The following is a 25842-nucleotide window of genomic DNA, read 5'->3' as shown; positions in this document are numbered from 1 at the left end:
ATTGGGGTTATAAATACCCTCATTTCTTGCTACTGGTATATAGTGCCATTGTCTGACTGGGAATTCAAAGAATATATTGGGGTTACGTGCACCCACAATTTTTACTACTGGTATACAGTGCCAGTTTCTGACTGGGAATTCAAAGAATATATTGGGGTTACAAATACCCTCATTTCTTGCTACTGCCATATAGTGCCAGTTTCTGACTGGTAATTCAAAGAATATATTGGGGTTACGTGCACCCACAATTTTTACTACTGGTATACAGTGCCATTGTCTGACTGGGAATTCAAAGAATATATTGGGGTTATAAATACCCTCATTTCTTGCTACTGCCATATAGTGCCAGTTTCTGACTGGGAATTCAAAGAATATATTGGGGTTACGTGCACCCACAATTTTTACTACTGGTATACAGTGCCATTGTCTGACTGGGAATTCAAAGAATATATTGGGGTTATAAATACCCTCATTTCTTGCTACTGGTATATAGTGCCATTGTCTGACTGGGAATTCAAAGAATATATTGGGGTTACGTGCACCCACAATTTTTACTACTGGTATACAGTGCCAGTTTCTGACTGGGAATTCAAAGAATATATTGGGGTTACAAATACCCTCATTTCTTGCTACTGCCATATAGTGCCAGTTTCTGACTGGTAATTCAAAGAATATATTGGGGTTACGTGCACCCACAATTTTTACTACTGGTATACAGTGCCAGTTTCTGACTGGGAATTCAAAGAATATATTGGGGTTACAAATACCCTCATTTCTTGCTACTGCCATATAGTGCCAGTTTCTGACTGGTAATTCAAAGAATATATTGGGGTTACGTGCACCCACAATTTTTACTACTGGTATACAGTGCCATTGTCTGACTGGGAATTCAAAGAATATATTGGGGTTATAAATACCCTCATTTCTTGCTACTGCCATATAGTGCCAGTTTCTGACTGGGAATTCAAAGAATATATTGGGGTTACGTGCACCCACAATTTTTACTACTGGTATACAGTGCCATTGTCTGACTGGGAATTCAAAGAATATATTGGGGTTATAAATACCCTCATTTCTTGCTACTGGTATATAGTGCCATTGTCTGACTGGTAATTCAAAGAATATATTGGGGTTACGTGCACCCACAATTTTTACTACTGGTATACAGTGCCAGTTTCTGACTGGGAATTCAAAGAATATATTGGGGTTACAAATACCCTCATTTCTTGCTACTGCCATATAGTGCCAGTTTCTGACTGGTAATTCAAAGAATATATTGGGGTTACGTGCACCCACAATTTTTACTACTGGTATACAGTGCCAGTTTCTGACTGGGAATTCAAAGAATATATTGGGGTTACAAATACCCTCATTTCTTGCTACTGCCATATAGTGCCAGTTTCTGACTGGTAATTCAAAGAATATATTGGGGTTACGTGCACCCACAATTTTTACTACTGGTATACAGTGCCATTGTCTGACTGGGAATTCAAAGAATATATTGGGGTTATAAATACCCTCATTTCTTGCTACTGCCATATAGTGCCAGTTTCTGACTGGGAATTCAAAGAATATATTGGGGTTACGTGCACCCACAATTTTTACTACTGGTATACAGTGCCATTGTCTAACTGGGAATTCAAAGAATATATTGGGGTTATAAATACCCTCATTTCTTGCTACTGCCATATAGTGCCATTGTCTGACTGGGAATTCAAAGAATATATTGGGGTTACGTGCACCCACAATTTTTACTACTGGTATACAGTGCCAGTTTCTGACTGGTAATTCAAAGAATATATTGGGGTTACAAATACCCTCATTTCTTGCTACTGCCATATAGTGCCAGTTTCTGACTGGTAATTCAAAGAATATATTGGGGTTACGTGCACCCACAATTTTTACTACTGGTATACAGTGCCAGTTTCTGACTGGGAATTCAAAGAATATATTGGGGTTACAAATACCCTCATTTCTTGCTACTGCCATATAGTGCCAGTTTCTGACTGGTAATTCAAAGAATATATTGGGGTTATAAATACCCTCATTTCTTGCTACTGGTATATAGTGCCATTGTCTGACTGGGAATTCAAAGAATATATTGGGGTTACGTGCACCCACAATTTTTACTACTGGTATACAGTGCCAGTTTCTGACTGGGAATTCAAAGAATATATTGGGGTTACAAATACCCTCATTTCTTGCTACTGCCATATAGTGCCAGTTTCTGACTGGTAATTCAAAGAATATATTGGGGTTACGTGCACCCACAATTTTTACTACTGGTATACAGTGCCATTGTCTGACTGGGAATTCAAAGAATATATTGGGGTTATAAATACCCTCATTTCTTGCTACTGCCATATAGTGCCAGTTTCTGACTGGGAATTCAAAGAATATATTGGGGTTATAAATACCCTCATTTCTTGCTACTGGTATATAGTGCCATTGTCTGACTGGGAATTCAAAGAATATATTGGGGTTACGTGCACCCACAATTTTTACTACTGGTATACAGTGCCAGTTTCTGACTGGGAATTCAAAGAATATATTGGGGTTACAAATACCCTCATTTCTTGCTACTGCCATATAGTGCCAGTTTCTGACTGGTAATTCAAAGAATATATTGGGGTTACGTGCACCCACAATTTTTACTACTGGTATACAGTGCCATTGTCTGACTGGGAATTCAAAGAATATATTGGGGTTATAAATACCCTCATTTCTTGCTACTGCCATATAGTGCCAGTTTCTGACTGGGAATTCAAAGAATATATTGGGGTTACGTGCACCCACAATTTTTACTACTGGTATACAGTGCCATTGTCTGACTGGGAATTCAAAGAATATATTGGGGTTATAAATACCCTCATTTCTTGCTACTGGTATATAGTGCCATTGTCTGACTGGTAATTCAAAGAATATATTGGGGTTACGTGCACCCACAATTTTTACTACTGGTATACAGTGCCAGTTTCTGACTGGGAATTCAAAGAATATATTGGGGTTACAAATACCCTCATTTCTTGCTACTGCCATATAGTGCCAGTTTCTGACTGGGAATTCAAAGAATATATTGGGGTTACGTGCACCCACAATTTTTGCTACTGGTATATAGTGCCAATTTCTAACTGGGAATTCAAAATGCGCAAGGCTCCCGGAAAGGGACGTGGACGAGGCCATGGGCGAGGTCGGGGGAATGGTTCTGGGGAGCAAGGTAGCAGTGAAGCCACAGGGCGTCCCGTGCCTACTCCTGTGGGGCAGCAAGCATTGCGCCACTCCACAGTGCCAGGGTTGCTTGCCACATTAACTAAACTGCAGGGTACAAACCTTAGTAGGCCCGAGAACCAGGAACAGGTCTTGCAATGGCTGTCAGAGAACGCTTACAGCACATTGTCCAGCAGCCAGTCAGACTCTGCCTCCTCTCCTCCTATTACCCAACAGTCTTGTCCTCCTTCCTCCCAAAATTCCCAAGCTTCACAGAACAATAACCCCAACTGTCCCTGCTCCCCAGAGCTGTTCTCCGCTCCTTTCATTGTCCCTCAACCTGCCTCTCCACGTCACGATTCCACGAACCTAACAGAGGAGCATCTGTGTCCAGATGCTCAAACACTAGAGTCTCCTCCATCTCCGTTCGATTTGGTGGTGGATGACCAGCAACCCACCCTCATCGACGATGATGTGACGCAGTTGCCGTCAGGGCATCCAGTTGACCGGCGCATTGTGCGGGAGGAGGAGATGAGACAGGAGTTGGAAGAGGAAGTGGTGGATGATGAGGACACTGACCCAACCTGGACAGGGGGGATGTCAAGCGGGGAAAGTAGTGTGGATGTTGAGGCAAGTGCAGCACCAAAAAGGGTAGCTAGAGGCAGAGGCAGAGGTCAGCAGCTTAGGCGAAGCCAGGCCACACCCGGAATCTCCCAAGATGTTCCAGTTCGTACCCAGCCCCGAAAAACTCCCACCTCGAGGGCACGTTTCTCGAAGGTGTGGAGTTTTTTCAAGGAATGCGCCGAGGACAGATATAGTGTTGTCTGCACAATTTGCCTCTCGAAATTGATTAGGGGCTCTGAGAAGAGCAACCTGTCCACCACTTCAATGCGCCGTCATTTGGAATCCAAGCACTGGAATCAGTGGCAGGCAGCAACGGCAGGACAAAGGCCGCCTGCCGTTCACGCCACTGCCACTGCCTCTGCCACTGCCTCTGCCACTGCCACTGCTGACTGTGCTGGCGATGCACTCCAGAGGACGAGCCAGGACACCACTTCATCTGCCTCCACCACTTTGTTGACTTCTCCCTCATCCTCCCCTGTTCCTGTCTTATCTCCTTCTCCTGCACCATCAAAGGCACCATCAGGCGCTTCTTTACAACAACCCACCATCTCTCAGACATTGGAGCGGCGGCAGAAATACACTGCTAACCACCCACACGCGCAAGCCTTGAACGCCAACATCGCTAAACTGCTGGCCCAGGAGATGTTGGCGTTCCGGCTTGTTGAAACTCCCGCCTTCCTGGACCTGATGGCAACTGCGGCACCTCGCTATGCCGTCCCTAGCCGTCACTACTTCTCCCGGTGTGCCGTCCCCGCCTTGCACCAGCACGTGTCACTCAACATCAGGCGGGCCCTTAGTTCCGCGCTTTGCACAAAGGTCCACTTGACCACCGACGCGTGGACAAGTGCATGCGGACAGGGACGCTACATTTCACTGACGGCACACTGGGTGAATGTAGTTGAGGCTGGGACTGCTTCCCAAACTGGCCCGGTGTACCTCGTCTCCCCGCCTAACATTCCTGGCAGGGACACGAGAAGAACACCCCCCTCCTCCTCCTCCTCTACCGCCTCCTCCTCCGCCACCGCCTCCTCCTCCGCCACCGCCTCCTCCTCCGCTGTTAGATTGACCCCAGCTACGAGTTGGAAACGTTGTAGCACTGGCGTTGGTAGACGTCAGCAGGCTGTGCTGAAGCTGATCAGCTTGGGGGACAGACAGCACACTGCCTCCGAGGTAAGGGATGCCCTCCTCGATGAGACGGCAATATGGTTTGAGCCGCTGCACCTGGGCCCAGGCATGGTCGTTTGTGATAACGGCCGGAACCTGGTAGCAGCTCTGGAGCTTGCCGGACTCCAACATGTTCCATGCCTGGCCCACGTCTTCAACCTAGTGGTGCAACGTTTCCTAAAGAGCTACCCCAATGTTCCAGAGCTACTGGTGAAAGTGCGGCGCATGTGCGCCCACTTTCGCAAGTCGACAGTAGCCGCTGCTAGCTTAAAATCTCTCCAGCAACGCCTGCATGTGCCACAACACCGGCTTTTGTGCGAAGTCCCCACACGCTGGAACTCAACGTTTCAGATGTTGAATAGAGTGGTTGAGCAGCAGAGACCTTTGATGGAATACCAGCTACAAAACCCTAGGGTGCCACAAAGTCAGCTGCCTCAGTTTCTCATCCATGAGTGGCCATGGATGAGAGACCTTTGTGACATCCTACGGGTGTTTGAGGAGTCCACAAGGAGGGTGAGCTCTGAGGATGCGATGGTGAGCCTTACAATCCCGCTCTTGTGTGTTCTGAGAGAATCCCTGATTGACATCAGGGATAACTCAGATCACACAGAGGAGTCAGGGATAGCATCCGATCCGTCACAGCTGGAGAGTAGGTCCACACATCTGTCCGCTTCATCGCGTTTAATGTAGGAGGAGGAGGAGGAGGAAGAAGAGTTGTCCGATGATGTGATGGTGATACAGGAGGCTTCCGGGCAACTTCGAATCGTCCCATTGTTGCAGCGTGGATGGGTAGACATGGAGGATGAGGAGGAAATGGAGATTGAACTTTCCGGTGGGGCCAGAGGAGTCATGCCAACTAACACTGTGGCAGACATGGCTGAGTTCATGTTGGGGTGCTTTACAACCGACAAGCGTATTGTCAAAATCATGGAGGACAACCAGTACTGGATCTTTGCTATCCTTGACCCCCGGTATAAAAACAACATCTCGTCTTTTATTCCGGTAGAGGGGAGGGCCAATCGCATCAATGCTTGCCACAGGCAATTGGTGCAGAATATGATGGAGATGTTTCCAGCATGTGACGTTGGCGGCAGGGAGGACAGTTCCTCCAGTAGGCGACCAAGTTCTCACCGGTCCACACAAACGAGGGGCACACTGTCTAAGGTCTGGGACACCTTGATGGCACCCCCTCGCCAAAGTGCCGCCACAGAGGGTCCTAGTGTCACCAGGCGTGAGAAGTATAGGCGCATGTTGCGGGAATACCTTTCCGACCACAGCCCTGTCCTCTCCGACCCCTCTGCGCCCTACACGTATTGGGTGTCGAAGTTGGACCTGTGGCTTGAACTTGCCCTATATGCCTTGGAGGTGCTGTCCTGTCCTGCCGCCAGCGTCCTATCTGAGAGGGTGTTCAGTGCAGCCGGTGGCATCATCACTGACAAGCGCACCCGTCTGTCAGCTGAGAGTGCCGACCGGCTCACTTTGATAAAAATGAACCACCACTGGATAGAGCCTTCATTTTTGTGCCCACCTGTGTAAAGCACCCCAACATGAAACTCCATGTCTGTACTCAATCTCTCCAATTCCTCCGCATCCTCATACTCATCCACCATAAGCGTTGCACAATTCTGCTAATACTAGGCTCCCTCCAACATGATTTCCACCAACTCTGCTGGTTAGAGGCTCCCTCCACCCTGATTTCCACCAACTCTGCTGGTTAGAGGCTCCCTCCACCCTGCTTTCCCACAACTCTGCTGGTTAGAGGCTCCCTCCACCATGAATTGGTCCAAACTGGGGTTTTTAGAGGCTCCCTCCACCATGAATTGGTCCAAACTGGGGTTTTTAGAGGCTCCCTCCACCATGAATTTGCCCAAACTGGGCTGTTTAGAGGCTCCCTCCACCATGAATTGGTCCAAATTGGGGTTTTTAGAGGCTCCCTCCACCATGAATTTGCCCAAACTGGGCTGGTTAGAGGCTCCCTCCACCATGAATTGGTCCAAACTGGGCTGGTTAGAGGCTCCCTCCACCATGAATTGGTCCAAATTGGGGTTTTTAGAGGCTCCCTCCACCATGAATTGGTCCAAACTGGGCTGTTTAGAGGCTCCCTCCACCATGAATTGGTCCAAACTGGGGTTTTTAGAGGCTCCCTCCACCATGAATTGGTCCAAACTGGGCTGGTTAGAGGCTCCCTCCACCATGAATTGGTCCAAACTGGGTTTTTTAGAGGCTCCCTCCACCATGAATTGGTCCAAACTGGGGTTTTTAGAGGCTCCCTCCACCATGAATTGGTCCAAACTGGGCTGGTTAGAGGCTCCCTCCACCATGAATTGGTCCAAACTGGGTTTTTTAGAGGCTCCCTCCACCATGAATTGGTCCAAACTGGGGTTTTTAGAGGCTCCCTCCACCATGAATTTGCCCAAACTGGGCTGTTTAGAGGCTCCCTCCACCATGAATTGGTCCAAATTGGGGTTTTTAGAGGCTCCCTCCACCATGAATTTGCCCAAACTGGGCTGGTTAGAGGCTCCCTCCACCATGAATTGGTCCAAACTGGGCTGGTTAGAGGCTCCCTCCACCATGAATTGGTCCAAATTGGGGTTTTTAGAGGTTCCCTCCACCATGAATTGGTCCAAACTGGGCTGTTTAGAGGCTCCCTCCACCATGAATTGGTCCAAACTGGGGTTTTTAGAGGCTCCCTCCACCATGAATTGGTCCAAACTGGGCTGGTTAGAGGCTCCCTCCACCATGAATTGGTCCAAACTGGGTTTTTTAGAGGCTCCCTCCACCATGAATTGGTCCAAACTGGGGTTTTTAGAGGCTCCCTCCACCATGAATTGGTCCAAACTGGGGTTTTTAGAGGCTCCCTCCACCATGAATTGGTCCAAACTGGGGTTTTTAGAGGCTCCCTCCACCATGAATTTGCCCAAACTGGGCTGTTTAGAGGCTCCCTCCACCATGAATTGGTCCAAACTGGGTTTTTTAGAGGCTCCCTCCACCATGAATTGGTCCAAACTGGGGTTTTTAGAGGCTCCCTCCACCATGAATTGGTCCAAACTGGGGTTTTTAGAGGCTCCCTCCACCATGAATTTGCCCAAACTGGGCTGTTTAGAGGCTCCCTCCACCATGAATTGGTCCAAATTGGGGTTTTTAGAGGCTCCCTCCACCATGAATTGGTCCAAACTGGGGTTTTTAGAGGCTCCCTCCACCATGAATTTGCCCAAACTGGGCTGTTTAGAGGCTCCCTCCAGCATGAATTTGCCCAAACTGGGCTGGTTAGAGGCTCCCTCCACCATGAATTGGTCCAAACTGGGCTGGTTAGAGGCTCCCTCCACCATGAATTGGTCCAAATTGGGGTTTTTAGAGGTTCCCTCCACCATGAATTGGTCCAAACTGGGCTGTTTAGAGGCTCCCTCCACCATGAATTGGTCCAAACTGGGGTTTTTAGAGGCTCCCTCCACCATGAATTGGTCCAAACTGGGCTGGTTAGAGGCTCCCTCCACCATGAATTTGCCCAAACTGGGCTGGTTAGAGGCTCCCTCCACCATGAATTTGCCCAAACTGGGCTGTTTAGAGGCTCCCTCCACCATGAATTGGTCCAAACTGGGCTGTTTAGAGGCTCCCTCCACCATGAATTGGTCCAAACTGGGTTTTTTAGAGGCTCCCTCCACCATGAATTGGTCCAAACTGGGGTTTTTAGAGGCTCCCTCCACCATGAATTTGCCCAAACTCTGCTGGTTAGAGGCTCAATCCACCCTGATTTTCAAAACAAATGTTGGTGCCAACCTCAACTTACTACAAGGGCCAAATTCACTGCTGGTGACAAGCTCTCCTCACTGCAAGTGCCAAATACACATGTTTCAAGGTGTTTTCCTACTGTCAGAGAGGTGGTATTGAGTGTGTAAAGTGTGTAGTTGTTAGGCTGTGATGTTGGGGTAATAGAGGGTCTTTGGTGTGTTAGATGCCCCCAGACATGCTTCCCCTGCTGTCCCAGTGTCATTCCAGAGGTGTTGGCATCATTTCCTGTGGTGTCATAGTGGACTTGGTGACCCTCCAGACACGGATTTGGGTTTCCCCCTTAACGAGTATATGTTCCCCATAGACTATAATGGGGTTCGAAACCCGTTCGAACACACGAACAGTGAGCGGCTGTTCGATTCGAATTTCGAACCTCGAACATTTTAGTGTTCGCTCATCTCTACGTGTTACACGTGTATTGCAGTGTATAGGAAGCTGTCAGCCTGTGTAGACGCACAGGCTGACAGCTTCATTTACGGCAGGATCTGCCAGGAGCGAGGACGGGGTAAGTGATGGGGCAGACCCGGGGTCACTGATCAGACCCCGGGCTGCCCCCTACGAACACCGGCACCCCCCGAAACCGGCGCGGGGGGTGCCGATCGGCACCATATGACGTTGTAACCCCGGAGGTGCCGGTGGTCATGTTGATCACCGGCATCTCAGGGGTTAACACCCGCGATCGGACCCGGTTCCGACCGCGGGTGTTACGGGGCATTGTCAGCCGTGTATTACGGCTGTCACCCGCTGTGCATGGTGCGCACACAGTTTCTGTGTGCGCACCATGCATCCGCAGTAATAGTACGGCGGTTTGCGGGAAGCCCTTCCCTGCAGCGCCGTACTATTACGGCGAATGTCGGGAAGGGGTTAAAGGCAGCTTTTTTCCCCATAACACATGAAAATAAATAAAAACACCCCAAAATAGATGACCCCATTTCTCCTGTGTTCAAAAATGTACACTTTGTGGCCTTAATCCTATGTACGGACGCACAGTAGGGCCCAAAAAGAAGGGAGCACCAACTGGGTTTCAAGACACAATTTTTGCTTCAAAATGTTTCAGACCCATTGCACATTCAAACAAGATTTGAGTTACCAAAACAATTGAAAACCCCCATAAATGACCCTATTTTATAAACTAGACCCCTTAAGGTATTCATTGGGGGGTATAGTGAGCATTTTGACCCTATAGCCATTTCACAGATTTTAATAACCTTGGGATGTGTAGGTGAAAAATTACTAAAATGTCCCTTTATCTCCAAAGTTTTCATTTTCACAAGGGGTTAAAGGAGAAAAAGCCCCCCACAGTTTGTTAAACAATTTCTCTTGAACACGGCAATACCCCATATATGGCCATAATCTGCTGTATGGGAGCATGGCGGGGCTCAGAATGGAAGGAGCGCTATTTTGCTTTTGGTGGGCAGATATTGCTGGAATAGTTTTGAGGTGCCATGTCGCATCTGCTGAGCCCCTAAAGTATCAATACAATGGAAACCCCTCAAAAGTGACCCCATTTTAAAAACTACACCCATCAAGGAATGTATCAAGGGGTATTATCATTCTGAGCCTAAAAATGCTTCCCAAAAATTAATGCACAAAATGAAAATTTAAATTTTGAAAGAAATATGCCATTTCGGTGCCCAATGAGTTGCACCCACTTTGTGCACTCCTAAAACTATTAAGGGGCCATCCCGGGTAGAAAGAAGTTATATATGTGGGTGTACACTGCTGCTTGGGCACACAGCAGGGCTCAGAAGGGAAGGAGCAGTGGGCTTTTCAGCTTTTGGTGTACAGATTTGGAGGGGTTTCCTGACGCCATGTTGTTTTTGCAGAGCCCTGGAGGTGACAGTAATTTGGAATTCCCCAACAAGTGACCCCATTTTGTAGGGGAGATTTTAGAGTCTCTACAAATGTGACATGGTGTCCAAACACCAACAATCTAAATCAGCTGTCCAAAAGCACATATCGCTCCTTCCCTTCTGCGCCCTGCTGTGTACCCAAGCAGCAGTTTATGCCCACAAGTATGACACTGGTGTACCCCGGATAAGGAACCTACTATAAATTTCCTACTATATCTCCAGTAGCTACTATGTTGGGGGGGGGGGGGGGGTGTCACTAAGGGGGGCAGTTCTGGTTTATTTTCCGTCGTAAGCTCTACATCTGGTTTGTACTCCAGTATTCGCTCGCACAGCTTATACATTCCCTTCCTGCCGTAGCCAGTTGTGTTCTTATGATTTGGTGATTTGTTTTTTGTTTTTTTGTCTTCACACTGTACAGGCTATAATTTTTTATTTTTCTGGTGATGTGGCCGCATGAGGGCTTGATGTTTGCGGTATGAGATGTATTTTGTTCTAACATTTTTGGGTGTTTAACATATTGACTTACTTTTATTAACTCTTTCTTGGTGAATTAAAAAAAATCCCTATCAATTCTGGTATTGTGTTTTGCCTTTAAAAAAAATTTCTGCAAGGCGTATAGCATAAGTAACATGTGACCTTTATTCTGCGGGTCGGTACGATTACGGCGATACCTCATTTATATTGTTTTTTATGTGTTACTAGTTTTGCAGAACAAAAAATCCATTTGGGGACGTAAATCAATTACTTTTACATCACCAACTTCTGAGAGGTGTAACATTTTTATTTTTCGGTTGACAGAATTGGTTTATGGCTTATTTTTTGCGGGACAACCTGTGATTTGTATTGGTACTGTTTTGGGGTACATGTGACTTGATGGCGAAAAAACATTACTTTTGCCGGGTTTTTTTGCGGTTTTTTTCCCGGTATTCACTGCGTAGGTTAAATATTGTTTGTTTTATTGTACAGATTGTGACGGACGCGTTGATACCAAATATGTATTGTTTTTATTAATATTTTGGTTTTTTTTTTATATCATTAATTTTATATAAGAAAAGGGAATTTGGGGGGGTTTATAACTATATAAAAAATTTTTACACACTTTCTTTCTTTATTTTTTAACTTTTTATTTAATTTTTTATTTGTTCTATAAGGACACTAGAACCAGCGATCAGAGAGGATCGCTGGCTCTATGCTATAGACTGCAGTACAGTGTATTGCAGTCTATGGAGGAAGCCAGCTGATACAGACGCATCGGCTGGCTTCCTCTATACCTGGTAGGATCAACCAGGTACTGGGGGCTCTTAGCAGCCTGGGTTCACTGGTCAGACCCCAGGCTGCAGAAGATACTTATGGGCACCCCCCGATCTCGCCGCGGGGGTGCCCAGGGGGCACTTTATCTTTGCTAAGCCCCTTGGATACGGCGGTGATGTTTCACCGCCGGCATCTAAGGGGTTAAAACCTCCGCTCGGAGACCAGCTCCGAGCGGAGTATATAGAGCACAGTGTTAGCTATCACATATAGCTAACACTTGCTTCCAATGCCGCCCGCAGGATCATCTAACCCGCGGCGGCATCGCATGTCAGGGAAAGTTTGTTACTGCAACAAACTTTCCCTGACATGGCCGCTACATGATCGGGACCTGAATCTATCAAGTCCTGATCATGTCTCTGTGGACCCCAGCAGCCATTAGCGCTGGGTCCATGGAGCTCCCGACCCTCGGGGAGACCCGATCCCCATTTTAAAAGGGGCCGTTAATTAACGTCGGCGCGGCACAGAGCCCAAGCCGTGCCGACGTTAATCTACAGGGGCCGGTCGGGAAGCGGTTAAAGAGGACCTTTCACCGATTTGGGCACAGGCAGTTCTATTTACTGCTGAAAAGCTGACAATGCGCTGAATTCAGCGCATTGTCAGCTTTCCCGATCTGTGCCCAGGGTAAAGAGCTATCGGTCTTGGTACTCTAGCTCTTTACAGTCATAAGTGTGTTTCTGACAATCTGTCAGGTACGCCCTTCTCCACAGCAGCGCCTATCGCGCTTTACAGTGTGAGCAAGGAGGAACGCCCCCTTCCTCTGCTCACAGTGCTTGTCCATAAATGAGTATTATCAGGAGGGGAGGGGGAGTTCCTCCCCGCTCACACAGCACAACGCGATAGGTGCTACTGTGGAGAAGGACGTACCTGACTGACGGTCAGAAACGCCCTTCTGACTGTAAAGAGCTACGTTACTGGGACCGATAGCTCTTTACCTGGGGCACAGATCGGGAAAGCCGACCGTGTGCTGAATTCAGCACACGGTCGGCTTTCCAGCAGTATATAGAACTGCCTGTGCCCAAATCGGTGAAAGGTCCTCTTTAACGTAAGCATTCATTAGAGGCTACCTACATCTCTTCCTATCTTATGTGTATATCCTTTTCTAACATCTGTTTGTTCCCTTCTCATCACCCACTTGTCACACTGATTCCCTGCAGCATTTTTTACAGTAAAGGTAGTCCTTGGGTTACGATGGTCTCAGGTTACGACGTTTCGTGGTTATGACTAGAGATGAGCTAAAAAGTAAAGCTCCCTCGTAACAGAAAGCTGCCAGCACTCCCAACTAGCAAGGACGAGCCTGCGGCAAATCAACGCTGGTTCTGCAGCAGGCTCGTCCTTGCGAGTCAGGAGAGCTGGCAGCTTGCTGTTATGAGGGAGCTTACTTTTTCTCATAGGAATGAATTGACTAGCGTTGATTAGCCAGTGTACAGCATTCGGCCAATCAACGCTGGTTCTGCCGGAGGCTCATCTGTGAGGAGGCGGAGTCTAAGATTGGACCACAGCAGTCTCCATTGCGGTCCGATATTAGACTCCGCCTCCTGGCCAGCGATGATTGGCTAAATGCTGTACACTGGCCAATCAACGCTGGCCAATGCATTACTATGAGAAAGAGTCAGCTCCCGCATAAACGCAAGCTGCCAGCTCTCCCTGTACAGTACGTGTACTGTATATGGTACAGTCTTCCTCCGTTCCGAGCCGCTGCACACTGAATCACATTGATCCGTTCCTACGCAGCGTCATATGGTATGTTTCCGACTTACGTCGAAATTCGGTTTACGACGCCACGTAAGAACGGATCAGCGTCGTAAGTCGAGGACTACCTGTATAGCAATTGAAGTTATAGATATGAAGGAATGGCGAGGAACCTACTAGTAACAGATGTGTACAACCAACATGACATCAAAAGAACATCAAAAGTACCAGAACATATCATATTCCTTCTGTATGGGTCACATTGTGAATAATGTATTCCTATAGCCAAAATGAACTGTACAAAACTGAAAAACGGGGAGGAATACGCAGTATAAAAATATAAATTTTATCAGAAATTATTAAAAACTTGGGAAGGATAATTACCAACAAACAAGAAGGGAGTCTGCTCCTACACAGTCATAAAGGGAATGCAAAGGTAGCACAATGTTCATAAACGTACAGAATTAGTATAATACAGTATATTGATCTATCTGCACCTCTGCCTATAGTTAGTGAGTACAATATATACCAAGAGCTACTCAGTATGAATCAACATACAAGTCACAAGTGTAACTAGCTCAGGTAAAAAATATGGTGATAGCAAATAATAACAGAGATACCAGGTATAGTACAGTACATAAATATACTAAGATCTATGCGGTAATTGACTAGTACAGTATATAACCAGAGCTGCTCAATTAATAAACATAAGGGTGACAGGTAGAAGTAACTCAAAATAAGTGCTAGCAGTATGAAGTAGTATCAAGTAAATAAATGCTAGCAGTATAAATAGACATCATATACGAATCCATAAAATTGTATAGACCAGGGTCAGGGGAAGACTTGTAAGTCTCCGTACTGCCTATGTAGGCAAACACTCTCCCTGATGTGTACGATTGTCCCCTGACCCTGGTCTATAGTCTCTCACTCTGCCAAATCAGTATCCCTATGCTATGCTGAGTATGGCCCAATAGGCCGAAACAGCACTGTCCATAGTTGGGAATCTGTTCCTTTTGGGATAGAAATACTAATTTGGCAATTAAATCCGCATCATGATTAAATTGACTTTTTAACTGAGTCATGCATGATGTTAAGGATGCTGCCCTCTAGAGGGCGGCATACAGAGTGCACTGTTCTCCTAATTGCATCCTGGAGAATAGATTTGCATATTTTTTACCCAGAATCCCCAGCGGAGCAGGAATGACTTGTAATTCTCCGTACTGCCTATGTAGGCAAACACTCTCCCTGATGAGTATAGGCTTATTATAGTGAAGCCAAGTATGGCAGCTATACACTGGTTGCCGTGAATATTCTGAACCAAAATGTCTTTCATTGATATTGATATACTCTATGGTGTGTGGCAGCATTTTTTTAAGCAGCATCTTAGACTATATACCCAGTATACCCTGAGTAAATAATAGAGTTCCTAGTAGAACTGAATAATAGATCTCTCATGGGCCTTGTGGCGTTATATCAGTCTGAGATTATGATACACTATCCTGGTAATGTTGAGATAGTAGTGATTAAGTACAGACTGCTAAAATATCCTTATTAGAGTGGAGCAGTTATAGCAGAAACATGGTGTTATCAAATTGAAGATTAAGATTGAAGACACAGATACAAATAGATATAAGAATTGAGCTCCACCTACGATTAATGAGACTCCATGGTGTAAGAAATAAGCTCTACTCCTAGCATTGAGTCCTATTGTATTGATTTTTACATTTTAACTTACAATTGTATTTTAGACAGTATACTAAATGTTATGCTTTAGTCCACTTCATTATTTATTATTTTTGATGTTAGCTACGAATCTGCAGGGACACACTATTTATATCCTACTACTTTTTGCTGAAAAAATGAAGCCATATTGTGTTGGGTGTGGCTAGTAAAGGGAGTGCTCTACTATGTGAGGACAACAAAAGGAGGCAATATACAGTGTGGTTCAGTCCATGGGATATTTTTGATCTGAAAATCATGCCACCAACAATTGCAAAGACAGTTTTTTTTTGTTTTGGGCGGCAGCAGAGAGGCTAGGTTCACCCGTTATAACCTCAATAAATAAGTTGTCATAAATATATTCTAAAATATAATTTCTTATTTCTTCTGTTTGTATAGATGTCACATTTTAGTGTTTTTTATATCATGTGGAGCTACATCAGAGCTGATAATGAATAATCTGAAAACTGGCAATTGGTCAGAAAATTAGCTATCATTATTAGAGATGAGCGAGTACTGTTTGGATCAGCTGATCCGAACAGCACGCTCCATAGAAATGAATGGATGCACCTGGTACATCCGCTTTGACGGCGGCCAGCCGCTTAACCCCCCGCGTGCCGGCTACGTTTCTGTGCAAGCGTGCTGTTCGGATCGGCTGATCCGAACAGTACTCGCTCATCTCTAATCGTTATAGCTGTTGTGAAATGTTAATTAATTATTTAACCCACATGGTGAACGTTGGAAATATAAACTGGAAAAAAAATGCTGGAAGTAATGATTTTTGACTATTTCGCCTTACAAAAATGCTATAAAAAGTGATCAAAAAGTCTTGCATACCCCAAAATAGTACCAATAAAAAGCACAGGTCGTCTCAAAAAATATGCCCTCAACCAACTCTGTCAGCTGAAAAATAAAAATGTTACACATTTCAGAAGATGGTGAGGCACAAATAATTACAAAGGAAAATAAATCAGAAGTGACCCCTCCCCCTCACAATCATAGACACTACTGGGGAAATAGTAGAGAATTTGGTGTTCCCAGTGCACTCCGCACAGCTTACGTATTCACTCTTTACCATCCATTGTGTATTCATGCCTGGGATGCATGAATGAATGCTCACTACACCTCTTTATACATTTTTTGAAGGGTGCAGTTTTCAAAATGGGGTCACTCACTAGAGTATTTCACTGTACTGGTACTGACATCCAGATACCAAGCCTCTAAATTTGCGCTCCAAAAGCCACATGGCGCTCCTTCACATCTGCGCCCTGCTGTGTACCTAAACTGCAGTTTTTGCCCACATGTATGACACTTTGTAGCCAGTATAATGTACTTAATGTCATATGTGGTGTGAGAAGGTAACAGGCAGAGTGCTGGAGTCCAGATATATCAGCCCCAGATTTCTGACATGTGTAGCCCAGGGCAGATCTGGAGTAGGCCTTAACCCAGGTGTAGATCCTTGGCTCATTACTGGGCCAGAAAAAGGCTGCAGCTCCTGCATTTCAGTAGTTCCATGAGGTGAAAAGAGATATATAGTTCTGTCCTGTAACCCTGAGTCTGGTGAGACAATATTGCGCCTGTTTTGTTCGTGTGGCTGGAAGTAAGCCACACTTATAGTTAGGTTATAAGTTATGTTTAGTTAGTTGCTCAGATGAGTAGGTCTATATTTTGTTTTGGAAGATAAGGCTGTATTTTGTTTTGCTCATTTTGTGCCTGAAGTCAAGGTTTATTTATTTTTCAGTTTTTTTCTAAATAAACCAGTTTGCTGCATATTTGGTGTCCCTCTCTTGACTGTTTGGGTCTGCTCTACTGAGCTAACTTCCCCACATATGGTGGAGGATGCGGGCATACCCCAAGTTAAACAGTTTTAAAGAGACATACACATTTTTTTTTCTCTCCTATGTCCTGAGTGAAAGCTGCAGGAGAGATTAAAAAGGAGACTGCCAGTATGGAGGACTTTATAAAACAGTTTGGGCAGGTCATCCTACAGCAGCAGCAGACTCGGGCATAGCAGCATAAAGCCCTGATGGAAGCCAAGAGGCAATAGAAGCAATCACAACAGAAGAACTTGCGGCTTATGGAGACGCTGATGCAGCTCAGCGAGGCTTTGGTTGACTAGAGGATGGCAGGAGAGTGTGATGGCAGGAGATCCAGAGGCTACAGACTGCTGCCTGAGCTGCCATACAGAGTTTCCTGCAAAAAATGACATTCGTGTGGAGGCATATCTTGGGGTTTTGAGCGAGTGGCCAAGTGGGAGAATTTGCCAAAGGATCAGTGGGCCGACATACTGGCACCCTTCCTCACTGGGAAATCTCAAAAGGCCTCCTATGACCTGTGTGAACAGGAGGCTAGGGACTACTAAATTGAGAGATGAAATCTTGGCACGCCTTGGTGTGAACATGCACATACGTGCTGGGAGAATGCACCACTGCACTTTCTCTGAAAGTCTCCCACCTCGATCCCAGATGCATGACTTGGTGTATTTAGTAAAGAAGTGGATTCAGCCTGAAAAGGAAGCTCCAGCATAGATGGTGGAAGAGTGGTACTGGAAAGTACACAGATCACTTCCGCCTCAGATTCAGCGCTGGGTTGGACAAGCGGGAACGACTGACTAGCTGGTATTTTTAGTGGAACGGTACCTAGCCACTGAGTAGCTACTGTAAAGGCTCCTAGGCCTGTCTGCAATGATTTTCTTTTGCAGGCTACTCTACAGTGGGTATGGAAAGTATTTATTGTAGCCATTTGCTAGAATCAAAAAAGTTCATTTAATTTCTCATTAATTTACACTCAGCACTTCATCTTGACAGAAACCCCCCCCAGAAATGTAGATATTTTTGCAAATTGATTACAAAAGAAAAACTGAAATATCACATAAGTATTCAGACTTTTTGCTGTGATTTTCTTATTTAACTCACATACTGTCCATTTCCTGCTGATTCTCCTTGAGATGGTTCTACTCGTTCATTGGAGTCCAGCTGTCCAGCTGTGTTTAATTAAACTGATTGGACTTGATTAGGAAAAGCACACACCTGTCTGTATACAGTAAGACCTGGTTTTTGTAGCCTGCAAAAGAAATGACGATTTGTTGCAATGAATTGCAATGTATTAGCATTGTAATGTATTGCATTAGTGATCTGACTCATTGGGCTTCAAGACCCCTAGGGGGTCTAATAAATGAAAGAAAAAATAAATAAATAAATAAATTATAAAAAATAAAAAGTCAAATTCACCCACCTTTCCCTAGAACACATATAAATGTACTGTCACAGTAAAATACTGTGAAGCACACATACAATAGGTATTCTTGTGTCTGAAAACGTCCGCTCTACAAATCTCTAAAAATATTTTTCACATATGGTAAACGTAGTAGTGGGAAAACAAAGTCAAAAGTTCCAAACCACATTTTTTTCACTGTTTTGTCTCTGATAAAAAATTTTAATAAATTTGATCAAAGCAATAGCAATTCCCCAAAATGGTATAACTAAAAAGTACACCTGGTGCCACAAAAAATGACAATGTATGCATCCCTGTACACAGAAGTTTAAAAAAGTTAGAGGTGTCAGAATACGGCAACTTTTAGGAAAAAAAAAATTGGTATCCCCGGAATCGTAATGAAACATAGAATACAGGTGACACGCCATTTTGGCTGCCATAAAATTGAATCCTGTAAGAAAGTTGCACAAATGCACTTTTTTCTTCAAATCCACCCCATTCTCAATTTTCTTTTCAGCTTCCCAGTACATTGTACAGACTAATTAATGGTAGCATCATGAAGAACAATTAGTCCCGCAAACATTAAGACCTGATATGGCTCTGATAGCAAAAAAACAAAAAGGTTATGGGGTTTGGAAGGGGGAGAAATGAAAAAGGAAAACCAAAAATCGAAAAATGTCCATGGTGGGAAGGAGTTAAACCCAGGTCTCAGAATGGAGACCCATACTGTCTCAGATGTTGGTGGTGCCATCAACTGAACATTGCTGAATACTGTTTGCTCAACCCGCTTGTTCAGCGGAAACTGCGTCAGAACCGCAAATGTGTACTGTGACTGTAGCAGGGTGTCCGGTACTTACTCTCCTTGACTCTGAGAGCCTGGTAACCATGGTGCACCATGATCTAGTCAACCCTACACTGTAAAGTGGACAAACTATTGGGGTCTTGAGCGTACATAGTGAAACTAGGGAGTAACTTTTTGCAGAGGTCTCCATAACAACTACCTCTGGAACTGCCTCTCACAAAGTGGGCTTGGTTAAGTCTCTGTTCCATAATGTGATTACAGGGAGGGATTTTCCTCTGTTCTGGGATATGTGGAAAAAGCAGAAACTACCATGTCCTAAAAATTTGAATGTTGATAATGTGTTGCCTAAAGTTAACCCTGAACCCTTTGATCCTGACAGGGAAACACCAGCTGTGGGGGTGACCCAAGATGGTAATAATTTTCCCCTGTCTGTGTTAGCTGGTGATGCTGAAGGTCAGGAGGGAGTTCCTGAGATGCCAGAGCATGAAGTGTCCCCTGACAATTTTGGGACTGCTCAAATGAGAGATTCTAATCTGGCTCATGTCAGAGAAAACGTAAAAGTGGTAAACGGTGAACCCCAGTATCCAGGAGCTGATAAGGAGTTCCCCTATATGTCCATGAACCAGGGTGAACCAAATATGGGGAGAAATTGTTGAGCAATTGGAGGTCCCCTGACCATATCAAAGGGTAGTGTTAGATTTGTCACATAAGCATGTGTTAGGACGATACCTGGGGTACAAAAAGACCAAAGAGCGCATTCTACAGTGTTTTTATTGGCAAGGAATTGATAAGCATACGCAAGAGTATTGTAACTCCTGCCCAGAGTGTCAACTAACTTCTCCTGTGTCACACTTCAGGAGTCCTTTGGTAACCCTACCCATTATAGAAGTACCCTTTGAAAGAGTGGCCATGGACTTTGTAGGGTCCTGTTTTCGATTCACAGCCTTCAATTGTCTCTTCCCTGCTAGTGGCACAGGACCTGTGATGACGTCACTACTGCTCTGTGATTGGCTTGTCCCTGTGATGACGTCACTACAAGGTCCTTCGTCGTCTTCTAAGTAGTGATCTATGCAGAGCAGGGGCTGCAGCAGGAGGAGGGACTTACATAGAAGAACCAAGAGAGGAGGGCATGAACAGAGTATGACGTGAGGGGTGCACGGGAACGCCCACGGTGCACGGTAGGGCTCATTTACATATGCGATTAAAAGGTAATTCATTAAAATGGTGGGGAGGGGTCTTTTAACAAATGATTAGCAGGACTTGAATAGCCTTTTTAAAGGCTGAAGCAGGGGCTGAATAGCCTTTTTAAAGGCTATTCAGGCATATGTTTATCTAAAATAGTGAGAATCCAGTGATAGAGCCGCTTTAATCTAAAACCGTACTGGGTACCTTAAGCGCGCAGGTAAGCCATATCTGAGGGACTGGTCGATCCCATTGTTTTGATTTCTGAGCCAGATGGTACCCTAAGGTTCTGTGTTGATTTCTGTAAACTAAGTGAAGTGTCCAAATTTGATCCCTACCCGATGCCCATGCAATTGGCCATGGGTTCCTCCTAATGCAGGACAATGCCAGACCTCATGTGGCTGGAGTGTGTCACCAGTTCCTGCAAGATGAAGGCATTGAAGCTATGGACTGATCCACCCGTTCTCCAGACCTGAATCTAATTGAGCACATCTGGGACATCATATCTCGCTCCATACACCAATGTCACGTTGCACTACAGACTGTCCAGGAGTTGGCAGATGCTTTAGTCCAGGTCTGGGAGGAGATCCCTCAGGAGACCATCCGCAACCACATCAGGAGCATACCCAGGCGTTGTGGGGAAATCATACAGGCACGTGGAGGGCACACACACTACTGAACCTCATTTTGACATGTTTTAAGGACATTACATCAAAGTAATATCAGCCTGTAAAGAGTTTTTCCACTTTAATTTTGGGGGCCACTCCATATCTAGGCTTCCATTGGTTAATAGATTTGATTTCCATTGATGATTTTTGTGTGATTTTGTTGTCATCAAATTCAACTTTTTACAGAGCAAAGTATTCAATGACAATATTTCATTCATTCAGATCTAGTATGTGTTATTTGAGTGTTCCCTTTATTTTTTTGAGCAGTGTATATGAGTATACCTTTTGGGTGTTTTCGGGCAGACTTATGACCAAAATTTAGAAATTATGAAGACCGATGTTAATAATGCCAGTCTTGCATAAATCTGCCCCAGCGTACCTACAACGCCACATTTAGTCAATTTCGAAGCCAGTGTTCAGAGAACTGCAGTTCTTAACTCAGGGGCATTGTTAAAGTATTAAAAGATTAGGGACCCAAGACCTATAACTTATTCACCTAAAACTATCTGCAAGCAGCGTAAAAATAGAGAGAACACTTGTTTTAAATATATATTCAAGTATACTACATTTATAACCTCTCCTGTCTTACCTTTAATGAGTCTGGACAGGAGCTGGAACAACACTGAAAAAGGACCTTTGATGTCCGCTACAAAGCTGCATATATAATGCTGAAAAACTTTCAGTTTACTGAATTCTGTTTTACAGAATTTTTCTTTGCTATTAGTTTCAGCTCCTGATATCACTGTACTCTCAGAGACCAACATCGCAGCTCAGAATCATCACTTTTACAGTACATGTTTGTAGAAGAGTACCTTCTAACAGCACAGAGATGACTCGGAGCTATGAGCCCAGCCCCTTTGACAGTGCCGTGATATTGGTAGCCGATACTAATACAAAACATTCAGCAAACTATCAGCTTTGCAACGGCACATAACATGCCATATCTGAGAGGACATGATTTCTCTTTTTAAAGACTGATTGAGTTTTTTATCTTATGCAGTGGAAAAAAATGAATTCATGTCATCAAAGGAGAATCTCTGGCATCTGCTTAACATAGAGAAACTCTCCAGGAAACCTGAGAAAAGTAAATGGCTGAAGAGTTATCATCGCCACCTGCAGGAGCTAGGCGTACCTACGGCAATGCAGTGCAGGGCTATGCTCCTCCAACTGTGGGCGACACAAGTAAGTAGTATCACGTTTGTACATGTGAGGGGTCCATGAATTAAGCCTCTGGCATAAATCCTAGTTGGAAAAAAGTCCTGCAAACTCTTCTTTTTTCCATCCAGTAAATTGGCAGACATCAAACTGGCAAGCAAATGGACCCCATTATAGTCTGTGGGATCTGTCAGTATCTGTCTTCTCAATGGACACCACATGTGAATCTAACTCAAGAGGAGCAGTACACAATAACACAAGTCCTTCACCTCAGTGATGCACTAAAACCATATACTACACTAATTATTTATATTTATGTAGCTTAATAACCTATGTTTACCTGGTATGACATCCAGGTTTTACTAAATTTACTGAATTAAATGCACCAGAAATCTCATTTATGTTGCAGAAATTTGTTCCAAAAAACTGGCATAGATGTTTTATACCATGTTTACTTACTGTATATACTCAAGTATAAGCCAACCCAAATATAAGACGACCCCCCTAATTTTACCACAAAAAACTGGGAATACTTATTGACTCCAGTATAGTTTTTGGGTGCAGTAGACGCTGAGGAAGGAGTGTTTTGGACTGTTTTTTTTTTCCCCCACTTGGAATTCAGCCTGGCTGAATATAGCCTATCTGCAGTGCTCCTATTAACCCCTTCCCGACGAATATAATTGAACATCTGTGGGATGATTTGAAGCGGGCTGTCCATGCTCGGCGACCATCAAACAACTGAACTTGAATTGTTTTGTAAAGAGGAATGGTCCAAAATACCTTCATCCAGGATCCAGGAACTGATTAAAAGCTACAGGAAGCGACTAGAGGCTGTTATCTTTGCAAAAGGAGGATCTACTAAATATTAATGTCACTTTTCTGTTGAGGTGCCCATACTTTTGCACTGGTCAAATTTTGGTTTAATGCACATTTCACATTTTCTGTTAGTACAATAAACCTCATTTCAATCCTGAAATATTACTGTGTCCATCAGTTATTAGATATATCAAACTGAAATGGCTGTTGCAAACACCAAAATATTTAGAACTAAAAATGATTAAGATTAATAGGGGTCCCCAAACTTTTTCATAGGACTGTACTTTTGACTGTATCTCACCATTTGCACAAGTCTTCGGGGTGCATGAGCTACGCTTTTTGGACTCCAAAAAACAAATACAAATGTATACCAAGACTGAGAGAGAGGGATCTGCATACCATCTGAACTTCAATAAAATTTAACCTTTAAAAAGTACAGAAAAACATCAAAAAGTGAAACAGTCAAGAAAAAACATAACAAAAAAATGTGGGTTAAAAACCGCTAACGCGTTTCACGAAGCTGTGTCCCTTAGTCATAGCGTTTGTTGCTGCTACTGAGCCTACCCTGACTGCCCAATGTATTTTTACTATAGGGTAGTCAGTAGCAAAGACCTGTCAGTGCCGACGTAATTTTACTGCTGGCCAGTCGTTAAGGGGTTAAACTTCAATTTCAATGTGTTCCTTGTCCATGACTTTTTTTGTGCAAAGATGATTTTTCTCTGGTTGATATGGCTTTTGGCTTCATACTCATAGTGATCTGCAGTAAGTACCGAAATTAACTGAAATGGTGGTGAAAAAAGTGTGTGTTACTTCAGTTTGGGGTATCAAACAAAACTGGGGGTGTGACGTATGCTTAAAACATAACGTTTGATAGTTTCATTAAGAATGTTCACATATATTATAGTAAATTGTGCCTGAACACCATGTTCTAAAGCAATAAAAGAGATTTTATCTATTCTATCCCTGATCAAAAGTGGTATATGATATTGAAAGAGAAAGAGCGGATTGTCATACAGGTATCTGTCTTTATTTAATCATATATGCCACACGGATGAATTGGGGGCTGTCAGGGGCATATATATGAGTATAGAGTTTGAGTGAAATATCTATCCTGCTATATCAATTAGGTTAAACTCGGCTTATACTCTGGTCATAAAAAAAATATATATATATATTTTATTTTATTTTTTTTTTATTTTTTTGGGGGGGGGGGTCTATGACCAGCCGCAATAACAATGTATAGAATCTCCCATACATTAGTGAGAAAAAAAAGAAGCTTTACAAAAGTTCTAAATCACTCCTTTCCCTAGAATAGATACAAAAGTAGAACATTACTGTGAAACACATACACATTAGGTATCCTGTGTCTGAAAGGGCCCGGTCTACTGAATATAGGTTATCTGCAGTGCTCCTCTTCCGTCCGAAAGGGGTTAATAGGAGCACTGCAGATATCCTATATTCAGCCAGGCTGAATTCCAAGTGGGGGAACAAAGAAACAGTCCTCAAGCTCAGGGAAGGGGCAGACAGACAACCAAAACACCCCTTCCCCTTTTCCAGCACCCAGCAACTACTGCACCCAAAAACTCCGACCATTTTAATTTTTGAAATTTTCCAGTAGCTGCTGCATTTCCCCCCTCGGCTTATACTCGAGTTAATAAGTTTCCCATTTTTTTGTGGTAAAATTAGGGGCCTCGGCTTATATTCGGGTCGGCTTATACTCGAGTATATACGGTATGTTGTTCAATTTGTCTGGTTCTGGACATAGCAATATATGCAGTATGCTAAACATCAACAGCCATATACAGGATTTATATTTTTTGAAACGAGCGTGTATCAGGGCAGGTTCCCATCTGCGCCCCGGTCTCTGCTCTCAGGTTTCTGTTTCCTGCCCGAGAAACTGGACAGGAGACGGAAACCAGCATTCACTTTTCAAACCCATTCATTTGAATAAGTATATTACAACAAAGTCACTTCATGACCTTTTCCTTTTAATTTTACCTCAGCACTTATAGCAATCTTCTTGTATGTAAATTTTGTAGAGAGATGAACCAAGCTTGGGTTTCTCTAGAAACTAAGGACACTAATCCCTCAAATGATTAACTCCTCCGGAGCCTCTGGTCATTGGAGGACTGATGGGAGGGGCCGTGTAGTCCATGCCTCAATTCCCACTGGCTGCCCCATCTGCCACTCCAAAGGGAGGGTGGGGTTTAAGGACGACATAAGGTTGAGCATTTCAGAGTCTGCTTTCAGCTATACTGGGTGCTGAGGTGTGAAGCTAGGCTAAGCAGATTCGCTAGGCCAGTGATTGCTAACCTATTGTGCTCAGTGTGTTTAAATTCTTTAAAAAAAAAAAAAAAACCCTGGCTTAATTCAGGTGCCATGTAGCACCTAGAAGTATCCTTAATTTTGTGACTTTTGTGAAAAGTTATACTTTGATTATATGTATTTGTATTATATGCATTTCTGGCCAATCACACAGTATATGACTCCCTTTTTTCTGGCCAATCATACAGTATATGACCTACTTTTTCTGGCCCATCATATGGTATATGACCCTGTTTTTATGGCCCCTTTCTATGCCAGTCCCACAGTATATGACCTTTCTCTTATGACCATCCACAATATATGATCCCTTTTTTTCCTCTCCACA

General features: G+C 44.2%; 1 protein-coding gene across 1 annotated transcript in view; it reads left to right on the top strand.

Moving 5' to 3' along the window:
• Positions 1-25842, top strand: part of PTGIS (prostaglandin I2 synthase) — a 133759-nt gene that overhangs the window by 58117 nt on the left and 49800 nt on the right. The window contains exon 6 of the mRNA XM_075278065.1: positions 22222-22403. Coding sequence (XP_075134166.1) covers positions 22222-22403 — 182 coding nt within the window. The remainder of the gene's footprint in view (positions 1-22221; positions 22404-25842) is intronic.

Source organism: Leptodactylus fuscus, chromosome 6, assembly GCF_031893055.1.
Source record: "Leptodactylus fuscus isolate aLepFus1 chromosome 6, aLepFus1.hap2, whole genome shotgun sequence".
Taxonomy (NCBI): Eukaryota; Metazoa; Chordata; class Amphibia; order Anura; family Leptodactylidae; genus Leptodactylus; species Leptodactylus fuscus.
The sequence above is the reverse complement of the archived record's forward strand: the minus strand, read 5'-3'. Positions and strand labels throughout refer to the sequence as shown.